General features: G+C 49.1%; 3 protein-coding genes across 3 annotated transcripts; 1 reads left to right on the forward strand and 2 right to left on the reverse strand.

The window, feature by feature from the left end:
* The first annotated feature begins 15 nt into the window (after window positions 1-15).
* BDW47DRAFT_75589 (putative GTPase activating protein (Tsc2)) lies at window positions 16-5540 on the forward strand. Its single transcript, XM_024819773.1, has 3 exons — window positions 16-39; window positions 93-244; window positions 363-5540. Exon 3 carries the CDS (start codon window positions 411-413, stop codon window positions 5142-5144), a length of 4734 nt encoding a protein of 1577 aa, XP_024675151.1. The 5' UTR covers window positions 16-39; window positions 93-244; window positions 363-410; the 3' UTR covers window positions 5145-5540.
* A 935-nt stretch (window positions 5541-6475) lies between these two features.
* BDW47DRAFT_75598 (uncharacterized protein) lies at window positions 6476-7077 on the reverse strand. The gene has a single exon (XM_024819775.1). It carries the CDS (start codon window positions 6943-6945, stop codon window positions 6547-6549), a length of 399 nt encoding a protein of 132 aa, XP_024675152.1. The 5' UTR covers window positions 6946-7077; the 3' UTR covers window positions 6476-6546.
* On the reverse strand, window positions 7078-7855 carry BDW47DRAFT_75597 (uncharacterized protein). Its single transcript, XM_024819774.1, has one exon. It carries the CDS (start codon window positions 7744-7746, stop codon window positions 7210-7212), a length of 537 nt encoding a protein of 178 aa, XP_024675153.1. The 5' UTR covers window positions 7747-7855; the 3' UTR covers window positions 7078-7209.
* Between the last annotated feature and the right edge of the window lie 4598 nt (window positions 7856-12453).

Below are 12453 nucleotides of genomic sequence, written 5' to 3' on the forward strand. Positions count from 1 at the left end.
GCACACTTTGATGACATCTACCCACTCTCCGTGTACCAGGTTGGACTTCATCTTCATGCTCTTAGGAGGATAGTGACTGACATAGGCGGCAGATGATTGTTCTAGATTCTTTAGACTGCTATATACTGTCTGGGTTGTCCATTACATAGCTATTCCACCCAGCCGTTTCATCGAAGTGAAGCTTCCTACCCGTTGCGGTTGCCTCATGCCTGGACCTTCCTTCTTCTAATGACCTTTACCAATGGTGCGCAATGTTTTCCGTCTGATGGTTCTAGCTTCTGGGAAGGTGGTGGGCCGTCATCCTGATTCCCAGAAGGTTCTTGCACTTATCCATCTTGCTAATCCACTTCGGTCTATCACAGAGATAATCCCGCCGACCTAAACCCCATATAGCCCGTCCCTCAGGACGCATGTCTTCCGACGATGCACCATCACCACCCCACCTCAAACACGCAACATCGAGTTTCGCAGACGTCTTTAAATCTCTAGGTGTCGCCCGCCCCAAATCAGTGTCTCCGGTCTCGTTTCAGGATAGCAGTGAATCTACGCTACAAACAACGGATGGGCGCAGAATCAACCGGTTGACGCTTGGACTGGAATCGATGCATCGTGGCAGCGTTGTCTCCAGTACTTCGGACGTCCCTGGTTCGCCAGACTTCGAAGCGTCGCTGAGGAATTTGGAACAGCGACAGAATCTCACCCAGGCGATTGAGGAAGCCGAACATGTGTCAAAGTCGCAGCAGTGGTTCTCGGCAGAGCAGTCGCTGGCTTTGTGGGAAGCTGGGTCGTATTTGATTCATGATAAGAGCTCTCCGGAAGCACGGAAGGGTGGATCGGCGTTGTTGGAATCTATTGCGAGCCGCCAAGACCTCTCGCCAGCAGCAAGACGCATCGTTTTCGAGTCGATCTCATGCCCGTCAGAGCCTGATGTTGTGCCCGCACGGGTACAGTCATTGATTTCCTTGTCAGACCATGGGCGGAAAATGGAATTCGCGCCAGTCTCCACTCTCCCAATCATTTCATCCTGTCTACTACCCCTTTACGAACTGATATCTACCGCTCGATTAAAAGCGAGAAAGGCCAAGGTGGGCAAATCAAATGGTTTCAGCTACGACGATGATGTCTTGGACAATCTACTCCAGTTCGCGGTTGATCTGATCACGCTGCAGCGGAAGCCTCCCGTCAGTGAGGAAGTCCAAATGTTACTCGATCAGATTTTCACCATTTGTGTCAAGACAAGTGTCGCTGCCGACATCAAAAACGCGTTGGCTGTCTTTGACGCCATCATTCTTTATGCGGATGTGCCAGATGGGAGTTTTGTCCAGTTGCTCGAGGTTCTATGCAGTATCCACGCCTCTGTCAAGACTTTGTCGGGCCCTACATCGAGAGCAGTCCGGAATCTGTCCAAGTCGAAAAGACAAGCGGAGATGGTGGACAACCTCTACTCGTTCTTGCTGGAGTCTACTGGTGAACAGAGCCGGAATCTCAATGTTCTGCGAGGGACGGTGCTTGTTCTCACGGATCTCATTCGCGCACATGGTCAGGAGGGGATACCTCAGCTTGACTTTGAGAAATTGATGGACGCTCTCCAGGTTGTTGTCAAGAAGAACGACAGTCGACTAGAAGCAGACATCCTAGATCTATGTCTGAACATCCTGGAGGGTGATTTTCTCGAGGTCGCGCTAGAAAGGAGTTGGTCAGGTTTCGTTAACGTGTTGACTTTGTGTTCGGTCAGAGTTGTTGACGACCTTGAGTTGACCTCTCCGTCGATTACCAGCCCATCCCTGCCTCACCCCAGAAGCAGCGCTCCAGACGATGCGAGATCGAATATATTGGCCAACATCACACAAATCGCATCTGCTCTAGAAGCAGTATGGGGCCGTCTCAACGAAACGCAAAAGCTCGACGCTACCCGTTTCCTCGTGGATGTATGTCAAAACATCGAGGTTTCGCAGGCCGAAATTGTGCTCAACACCGTGCGATCTGGGAAACTTTGCTATCCTGAATGCCCTGATTGGATATCGTACTGCCAAAAAGTCATACACTGTTTTGTTCGTTCCCGTTCAAAACCGGCCGACCTCCGAATTTCAGCCTTGGACGCCCTCAAAGAAGCGTTCACCACTGAGCAGTCTTTTACCCAATTTCAAGAACAGGGTCTTCTTCATCTGATGTTCCAGTGTTTTAACGAGGAGGATGATATTCTTTTCCTGGAATCTTTGGTTTCTTTTGCCGTTGATGCTTCTGTCCTGATCAAAGGCGATGCCCAGTTCAAGTCGCTGATGGGTACACTTACGTCGCGAATGATGAAGGATATAAGCAAAGAGGCGCTTAATGAAGACGAATCGCCAACGGCTTCCTCCCCTCAGCGCCACTCTTCCAGTCACTCATCCTCCAATGTGCTTGGTCCATCTTTTGCCAATGTCTGCTCTGTCGGTCTTGTGAGAGTTTTTCTTCGGTCATTAAATTTGTCCGCCACCAAAGCGTTGCTAGTCTTCGAATCGTTGTTGAATATCGCAGAATCTTCAGAGAGACCAGTCGACGCACGTTTATCTGTGCTCAAGTTGTTGTTCAGATTACGGTGTGACTCTGCAGGGTCTGTTATAGTCGCGCCCATTCCCGAGAGCGAATTCTTGGTGGATGTCCCCGGACGCAATATTGACAGCACCGCCAAAGCACAAGTTTCGCCCGAGAACACTGCTGGAGACCAAAACCTAGAGGACCCATACTTGCGTCCGTCAGGTCAGAGTCGAATTTCAAACAAAGAATCGTCAAGCGCTCTTTCGTCGAAATATGCAGGGCGCAATGCAGGCATCGCCCTCCGAACCTCGAAGCCGACACCCCCGATATGGACATATTCTTCTCCTCAAGTGCTTCCCGAGGAACCACCGGACGGGTCCAGCCCTTGTGTTTATGTCCATGCCGCTGCCAGCGAATCGCAAGAGTTTGAATCTGATCCGGCGCAGAAAGTCATACTGAAAGTGAACATGTGGTTGGAGACTGTCATCTCCTTGATACAACGTGAAACGAATTGGGATATATACAGCTATGTCCTGACTCATCTCCCACCACAGCTTCGCAATAAGGACTTCTTCACCAACGCAGTCCCTCAAATCAAACTCTTGCGCAGCGTCCTCTGTGACCAGGTTAAAAATGACTCTTTCCGAGAACCCCCGGCATCGACCGGGGCCAAGAAAACCGATGTCGCTGGGCTTGTGTTTGAGTCTCTTGGCGTTTTGATTAGCTTCCACAGCTCCTTTGCCAAAAGCGAGGAGGATGAGCTCGTGCGCGCATTTATGATGGGTATTGTCGGGTCTTGGGGGGGTAGTTCACGGAAGTGTATCCATGCGCTTTCCGTCTGCTGCTATGAGACACCGATGTCTGTGACAAAGTCACTCAACGGGATCCTTGACAAGATGTCCAAGGTGATCACGATGTCCAATCTTGCCGTCCACATCCTTGAATTCTTAGCTCTGCTTGCGCGGCTACCCGATCTCTATGTCAATCTGCGTGAGGAGGAGATACGGACTGTGTTTGGGATCTGCATCCGATCTCTACAAACCTCCAGAGAGCATCGTTCCCGATCATCCGAGTCTTCTAACCGGGGTACCCAGACCTCCACGAGGGTCGGGAGCGGTGTAAGGGAAACGGCAGTGCTCGAGACGTCTGACCCATCCCTTCAAGATGGAATGTCCAGATATATGTACACCCTGACTCACCATGTCATGGTCTTTTGGTTTTTGTCCTTGAAGCTACAGGATCGAGCGAAACACGTCAACTGGATCACAAGCCGACTGATCTTCAAGGATGAACACGGAAAAGAGATGGTCGAGGAACAAAGCCAGGTTTTCCTCGATTTGATGCAAAGGGTGACCTTTTCGGATCTAGGTGAAACTATCCCATATGAGACCTTTCCTCCGTCGCCAGCGGATGGTCCGGCGATGAAGAAATCATGGGCCGTGGGCATGAGTATCATAACCGTGGAGACAGCAGGTATATCTGGGCTGAGTCAAATTACGAAGAGGCAAGCATCGGGGACCACATATGCCATGTATCAGCAACGTACTGCGCCTGTCCTGGCACACCAAGTTCCTTCCAACGCCGAGGCCCATTTGCACTCTGACACGCCTCGCTCCGCCGTTTTGCCGAGCCACATCTTACTTCAAATGACAATCTCGGCTTTCCCTACACCCACCTCGATGCAGCCAATTCCACTGCCTGAGGACGACATTACCCGGCGAGCTCTTGGCTCATTCGATCGAAATGACATTGTGGACGGACACAAAATCGGTGTCTTGTACGTGGGGAACGGTCAAACTGGAGAAGCTGAGATCCTCTCCAACACCAACGGCAGTCCAGACTATGAGTACTTCTTATCGGGACTCGGCACCATGGTTCCACTGAAAGGCGCCCAGTTTAACACGCAGGGGCTGCACGCTGACATGGATGGGGAGTTCGCATATGCATGGCGTGATAGAGTCACGGAGATTGTGTACCATGTAGCCACAATGATGCCGACTGACTTCGACCACGATCCGTCCTGCATCAACAAAAAGCGCCACTTGGGGAATGACTTTGTCAACATCGTCTTCAACCATTCCAATACGCCATTTAACTTTGACACGATCCCATCCCAATTCAATTTTGTCAATATTGTCATCAGTCCTGTGTGCCGCATCGCAGAGACATCTGCGGCTCCGTCGACGCCAGAAGCCACCGCGTTCGAAAACCTGTCATATCATGTACAAGTGATCAGCAAGGCTGGCTTCCCCGAGATATCGCCCGCAGCGCAGCCAAAAATCATCGTCGGGAAGAACCTGGCGGCATTCGTGCGCATCCTTGCCCTGAATGCTTCCGTCTTCTCCCTTGTATGGAACAGCCAGGGTGGTGAGCACGTGTCGTCCTGGCGCAACCGCCTGCGCGAGATCAAAAGATTGCGGGAGCGGGCCCTCGGAGCGCAGTCGCAGAATCCTGACGCAGTAGATGGCGCCTATCCAACGCAGCGCCGGAACACGAAGGCAAACATCTTCTCTGAAGAAGTCCCGACGCGCAATACCCCGGCTCGATCGGACTTTGCCACCGACTGGAATGCCTCCGCAGACGCCAATATCCTTCAGAACCTTGACTTTGCCCGATGGAGCCGTTAAGAAGCAAAATCGCCAACAAAAGACCAGGACCGGAAAATGACCAAGGGAAAAAAGAGACAAAGCAAAAAAATAATAATAATAATAAAAGAAAAAAGAAAAGCAGAGAGCCCTCGGCACATTACCTGAAGTTTCTTATGATGATTTTTACGTGATGAGATGATGTACATTGTATTTTGTTCTGGATCATTTTTTATTCCCTTTTCCTTTTCCTTGTTCTTTCAACATGTGTGACAATACCCCCAGCTCGCTTCGCTTGTTCAGAGAAGACAAAAAAGTTTTATTTCTTTATCGTTATATCTTCTGTTGTTGATTCTTTAAGAAAGCAGACATTCATTCATTTCTACTTAACATTTCGTTCGATATATCTTTTCGTTCCTGCCAAGAGAGGGAAGGGAGGAATAAACAAAAGCGTCTTATTAGACAGAATTAAAGATTTTACTAGATGCATGTTGTGCAGATGTCGTAGTATATAGTTAGTTGCCATTATGGACCCAGATGGATGGTACATATATATCTAGTACCCTCTCCGGCCAGAATTCCAAGGAAACCTTAGAAAGCTGGACGATGATGCTATATATCCGCTGTCACTTAATTCGGTCCAATTTATAGGGAATGAGATAAAAGCAAACGATTCAACCATATAAACATTGAACTCTGGATCAATGAGAAGATCTTTACTACTATCTACCTACTACATTTACTAGGTATTGAGTCAATCAGTCATGCAATGTATATATATAGTTACAATATTGTATGATTATCTAACTACACCGTTCAGTGCAAAGTCTGTCTATATTGCTCTTCTTTTCAGCTTCAATTATCTGATAGATAGAGAATTAGTTAGTTAGTAGACATATTAAACCATCTAAGAATAAACCATTAATATAAATTAATCTAATATCCATTAGTTGATTAACTTGATTGACATGACGTGGTAAAATTCAAGGGTGGGTACTGGACTACTGGTGCTAATTGACTAGTTAGCTTGTTTGTATATTAATATCTAGGGTCGCTTTTACTCTTACTTTTTAGGGTGGCAAGTTCACCCAACTTGTTGGATAGGTGGATTTAGGGATGGATTTCTGGATTTCTGCATGATAGTAGATGGTGTATACGGGAATGATCCAAATTTTTTTTTGAATAAATAAATAGAAAAATAAAACCTAGTTCGTAGATGGAGTTGACGATTTGTTGGGCCAGTCGATCCTCGACAAGTGGGAGGTGGGGCGTGTGTTGTTCACTACGGCGTAGAGGGGCATCTACCATCTATCTATTCCGTGGTCGAGCTAAAGATGGCCGAGGAATGAGTTTCTACGAGAATATTCAAAAAAAAAGAAGTGAAGAGTAGGAAACTCATGCGTAGGAGCTCGTATCCAGGAGACAGCCTCCAAGGATACTCTGACTAGGTACATACATTATCCAACTGTAAGACCCCCAAAGGGCAGACCAAGACTGGAAAAGTCAGGGCTATAGAATGATAGAAGTGAACAACAAGTATAAGGCAAGAATGAATCAAGCTTTCAACAGAACAGCGTGCGTGATATCTTGTCGGCCCTAGTGACGTGGCAGGGCGACAAGGGGAAACACAAGTGGCCAAGCACAAAAAAAAACGAATGAAGAAAATGAACGCCTTCCAGGACAGAAAGAAAGCTCGAGCTGAGAAGGAAGGCGTATGGTTCAAAGAACAGGTTGAGAACAAGAATATGTAGAATGAAAAAAAAAAAAGGTCAAGATGGAACCAAAACCCTTGCTGTACACAAGTTAGGTGCGATGTGCCCTGGGCAGGTTTCGGGTAGACCATCCATTACAGAAGTAACAATAAACCCGAAATTCGATGGGCGGGTAGTCGACAGAGTGGATATATCGGCGTATGTGCAAGTGAAGAGCATTCGGAGCCGAGCAATATAAGCAATAAGAAGTGCGCAAAATCTTGGCCAGAGAATCGTCAAGTTTTTGTTTGGAAGGTCGTTGTTGAACGGAATAAGACAGAGCTGGGTGGGGGTATCGTCGGGATTAAAAGGAGGGTTGGCGGTCAAGCGTTAATTGCGAGATTGTTTTGATTGTTTCAAGACCATCTGCTCGTGTCACCTTTCTCCTTGAGTCCACCCATGCGGTCGATGTCTAACGACTGGAATCGCTCCGCATCGCTGGATTGATACGGGGGCAGTTGTTCGCTGCAGGGCTCCAATCCCACACCACCCGCATCAGTAATTCGTACGACGACCACTCGCCCAGACTTGCGCTTCCCCATCTCGTCTTCTTCCTCCGGGAACGTGATGCGGATCTCGGGAACGGGACTGGGGGGCGGGCTGGACGAGTTCTCCATCAGACTGCGTTTCTCATCGTACACGAGGACGGACTCCGTCTTGGCGTTGGGCGACGCGGATATCGTGAGGCGACGCGGGTTCGGGACCTGGCCGTTGTGGACGGGAAGCTCGAGCTGTTTCCGATTCTGGCGCTTTCGGCGCAAGACAATTAGGCCACCAACCAGGGCGAGGCCAAGTAAAATGAGGACCAGAAGGCAGATCAGCAGATCGACCATTGCGGGGGAGAGTCCATCACCCCCATCATCGCGTGGGACGACCCTGGGAAGAACGGGCATGTTGTGTGATGGGCGGGATCTGAATTTCTTTCCTTCGTGTGGGTTCTCGAGGGATGTTGGAACGATAGGATCTTTAAACGGTCGTGTATATCGACAGGGACCGAGAAGTAGGTGCAAGAAGGTATCGGATCCGTGGAATGAATGGAGAGGTTCCCAAGAAAGAGGTAGGGAATCCTCGGCGTAATTTACGTCGGAGTATCAATCTACTCGACGTTTCAGATGAGAACGAGAGAATATGCCCAAGGGCAGTTCGACTGGAAGGCTGGTTGGGTCGTTATCGTGACGTGGGTCCAAGGAGGGAACTGGAAGGGCAGGAAACCGATCGACAGATCAGGTTGTTTACGATCTGAGAGAAAGAACGGACAGCAAGGCGAACAGCTGAAAGAGTGAAGCTGACACCTGCTATGGGAGGGAAGGGAGTAAGAATGAGAGGGTGGGGGGGAGGTTGGAATGGGGTATGTGAGGTGAAAAGGAAAGAAAGAATAAGGAAGGGAAGAAAAGAAAACAAGAAAAAAGGGAGCGAGCGAGATAGAAGAGAAGCGAGAAGAGAAAGTAAGAACTAAGAAGAGGGGGAAGAGAGGGAGCCTGAGAGCCTAGACACCTGACTAGGCTGAGACGGGAAACGGGCTTTTTTTTTGCCCCATCATCCATCTTCCGATACTGGTTTGTCTCTCCGAATCCTAACTGTTCGCTAACCTGGACTAAGACGATGCTAAAGGCTGCTAAATGGGGCTAAAGGAATGCTAACTTGAGATGTAATCTCCCCCATTCTGCCTCTGCAGCCTATGATCGTCTGGTTGTCCCTGTCGATGAACCAAGCTTCATCCGAATTGGCCGGTGGGGACCCCGACTGGACCCACTTGGCTCCCTAGTCAGTTCTTTTTTTGGCCCTCGGACCCCTGAGAGATGGATTGTGCTCATTTAGCATGTGCATACCTATTTCCCTAACGAGGTTGAGAAGCAGGAAGAGAGGGAGAGAGAGATTTCGAAAGGACGAATGATGACCCAAGAATCGGACTAAGATTATTAGTCTGCTAGATCTGTCTGCAGTAACATGTCCGACAGTTTGACATGCAAACAAAAACTGTGGAGATCATCCGGTTGACTCCACCCTTCCTTCCCATGGGTACCGTCGGGTCGAATCAAGGGTTTTGTTATTGTCTTAGTTGCCCGGGTTTGTTTGTTGATTCGGGCTGCGACAGAGGGATGGACTCTGGAGAATTCCATCTGGAACACGGGGATTCGATACCTTGGGCTGAGTCACTTGTTTCGACACTTGGATCAGGCCTCCCCCTTGGGTGCTTCGTCCAGTCACGGGGAACAAGGTCATAGTACTCGTCGATTGGCCAAGGTGGGAGACACGGGGTAATACAAAGAGCTCACCCGCATCTGGTGCTCGAGGTAGATGGAACTATTGTCCGCTTGATAGTGGAAAATGGAACGTTGGACACAATACTGACGCCTCACAACATTACTGGCTGACGTTTCAAAGTCCTGGTCCCCCTCGGAGAAAGACATTATAGTCCTCATCGACCGAATAGGTTCTAGACAGTTCCACTTCTAGGCTTCCCCGCTTGCGTTTTATACTCGTAGACTTTGTTGAGTAAAGGAAGGAACCATGGCTACAGGCAGATGCTAGATAGTGAGATACCTGACTTGGTTGCGACGAGCTGTCTCGTCTAGTGCTCCATCCAAGTAACGAGGGCGGATAAACCTCGGTCTTCATGTCACGGTTTGACCCGGACTGTCATCAATACTTAAGCTTCAGGTGTGTCAGGGATATCGGGTTTCTGCCGCAGGTACCAGCAGACCCACGTAAATCGTTCTCTTTGAAGGTAAAAACGGCATTACCTTGCCACGATGACCCCCCTCGGCACGATGTAACCGACTGTTCTAGGCACCGCATCAAGGCTGACAGCTCTAGAGTTTCAGGGCTGCCGGGTACCCATGGTCCTTGACACCCGAAGAACCCGCTCATCCCTTCACTCCATGGGGTTCGTGTCACGGTGTCCATGGTTGATAGGCCCAACAATTGATAGAATGCGCCGACACGAGAACTAAGTAGCCAGTTCCATCAAATTCGATCAGAAAAATTTCAAAGGTCCGGACCCAGTGTGTGCGAGGTCGAGGTTACAGTTTGCAGTTCCCCGGCACTCCATCCAGGGTGGTAGGGCTATTCAAGCGGCTCTGTCGGTGAACAGCGGGAAACAGTTGAGAAAGAAAGAAAGAAAGAAAGGAAAAAGGGGAAAGAGATGAAATGAGAATGGAGGAAAAAAGGGCACGAGTGCCACCCCTTGCTCCAGCATCCCCGACATTCTCCCGTGCATTTGGATCTACAATCCGGGGGTGGGAAGTCCCACGCAGGGGAGAGAGGGGTCTTATCGGAAGTGGGACTATTGTGCGCGAGTCGCTAATCAGAGACAACCATGGCAAGACGCAGTATCGTGGGCCATCCCTTGACTGTGACTGGAGAAGTTTTCCTAGCTTTGCGAAATGTTCCTGTCCAGTCGACAGCATAGGGATCCATGAAATGGCGAGACGAAAGTTGTGGCGCCTAGTCTACCACTGGGGCAGGCTTTGATTAGAAGTCAGCAGTGGCCTGTGGATGGAAAAAGAAATCGAATCAATGCAGTTGACTGACCTCCAGTGAAGGCCCTCGCAACCATCCCTTGGTTGAACACGACGGTGGATGAAACCTAGTGATATGGGTCGTAAGCAAGGGGATTATGACGATCCATAGGTAGTATCGACCAGCACTTTGGATTGAACCAATGGATCAGCCATTCATGAGGTTCGTGGAGGAAGGGATGGTTCGTCTGCGCCTGCAAGCCCTAATGATGCCAAAATGACGGGGGCGCGTTGCCCCCAGCAATTTCCTTCCCCCCCTCCCCCCATTGCCCATTGCTCCATGGACGGATGAGAACAATGAGTTGGCATCGGCTAGGAGTCATCCCGATCGACCTGGAAATGGTAAGAACTCAATAGTAGGAAGTACATGCAGACAGGCCAATAAGAACACTAAATTGAATGATCCACACGATCCGATTCGGTGGTAGATTGATGACAGTGTTCCATCCAATGCACGAGGGGTTTTCTTTTCCTTTGCTTTTATTATTCTGGACTTGGCAGGTCTTGGCTCCGGGGAAGATGCCTCGAGGTACACGGAGCAGTATCGCAGCTCAACCTCTTCTGCTCGTGGATTGAACGGAATGACGTGTTCAGTAAAAAACATTGAATCCACCAACTACGGATTCCAAACCTTGTCGACCATGAGCTACCCGGTCAGTAAGAATTGGTTGTTAAGAGAGCATGGACGGGAATTCCGCACCTAGTCACCTGGGGAGTGCTACGGCTAATAAGGATCCCCAAGCTAATTTAGTGGACCCGATCGGTCGGACTGGAGCGCAGTTTAAATCTCCTGCTCTGGTTGATGACGGCTTCTGACTGGAGGAGCTTTGGAGGCAGTCTGACAGTATATCACCTCATATCTTCAAGTATTACGGATTCAAGATAGACGTCATGAGCTGAATTCAAGGTGACGGACATGTGGTCAATTCGAACTGTGTATGCCGTAACGTCAGAAATCGACTGCCTCCAGCCAACATGCAATCGAGATCAATCCACGGCAGGCCATTACCATGGCTTCTGGCGGTCAGCCTGACCCAAGGTTTGTTGATAAATCTCTTGCGCCAGGTCCGTTCCACGACATCCCACAGGGCGGAAATCCACCGAGTATTTCCTAGTCAAAGTTAGCAGAGAAGAGATTACAATAGATTACATCAGGAGTCGAAGTTAAACGAGCTTTGCAAGGGGAAAGGGAGGGGGTGGGCAGGAATGAAGAGGAAGGAAAGTGACAGCTCGTAAGAGGAGGTTAAATGGACCCGTGGAGGATGGCCAGATGACGAGATGGCTGAGTATCACCGAACGGTATGGGTTGATACCGCTGCGGCTGAGCGGTACCTGAACACAATATGAGGGTTCCATACACTCAGCAAGTACCTGGCCAGATCGACAGATCGCCTTGGCTCACGAAAAGGTATTGTGGTTTGGTCACCGGGCTGTAATGAAAATTACGGGCGATAGTTTCCAGCCAGTTCAACCTTCCGGGCTTATCGATCATTGACGCTGGACTTGCGATCGAAAGACTTCATCTTCTTCTCTTTCTTGGGTTTGATTTGATTTGGTCGTTTCCATCGTTGAATTCAAATACAACCCTCATCCTCCTTCCCTCTTCATTTCTCTTCCTTTTCTCTCTATCCTTTCAGCTGTTCTTATCTTTCTTTCTCAACACCGTCCTTCATTTTCTTCTTCTCTTTTTTTTTTTTTTTCCTGCCTGAGAAGTGCTTGTGAAACGTTCGCTTTTCATTCAGGCATTCGTTTTCTTCTCTTTCTTTCTTCCTCTGGTTTCTCTTCTCTCTACCGGTTTGATCTTCTTCTTTATCCTCATCTCTACCTGGTCCTCTGTCTATCTTCCCGTCTTGATAACCAGGTCGCATTTCCTGGTCCTCTCCCGTTTTCTTTTTTCTGTTCCCTATATTTTTCCTTTTCGCTCTTGTCGCCCCTCTCCCTCCGTCTGTCGTCCATCAGGTCAAAGGTGGATTTTGATTAGATTTGTCCATTGATTTGGTGGTGTCATGCTTGCTTTGGCTGGTGTCACAGCTGGTCGACATTAATGCCGCCCTTTGTCTCTATCGATTCGACATTCCC

The sequence above is a fragment of the Aspergillus candidus genome (assembly GCF_002847045.1).
Source record: "Aspergillus candidus strain CBS 102.13 unplaced genomic scaffold BDW47scaffold_6, whole genome shotgun sequence".
Lineage (NCBI taxonomy): Eukaryota > Fungi > Ascomycota > Eurotiomycetes > Eurotiales > Aspergillaceae > Aspergillus > Aspergillus candidus.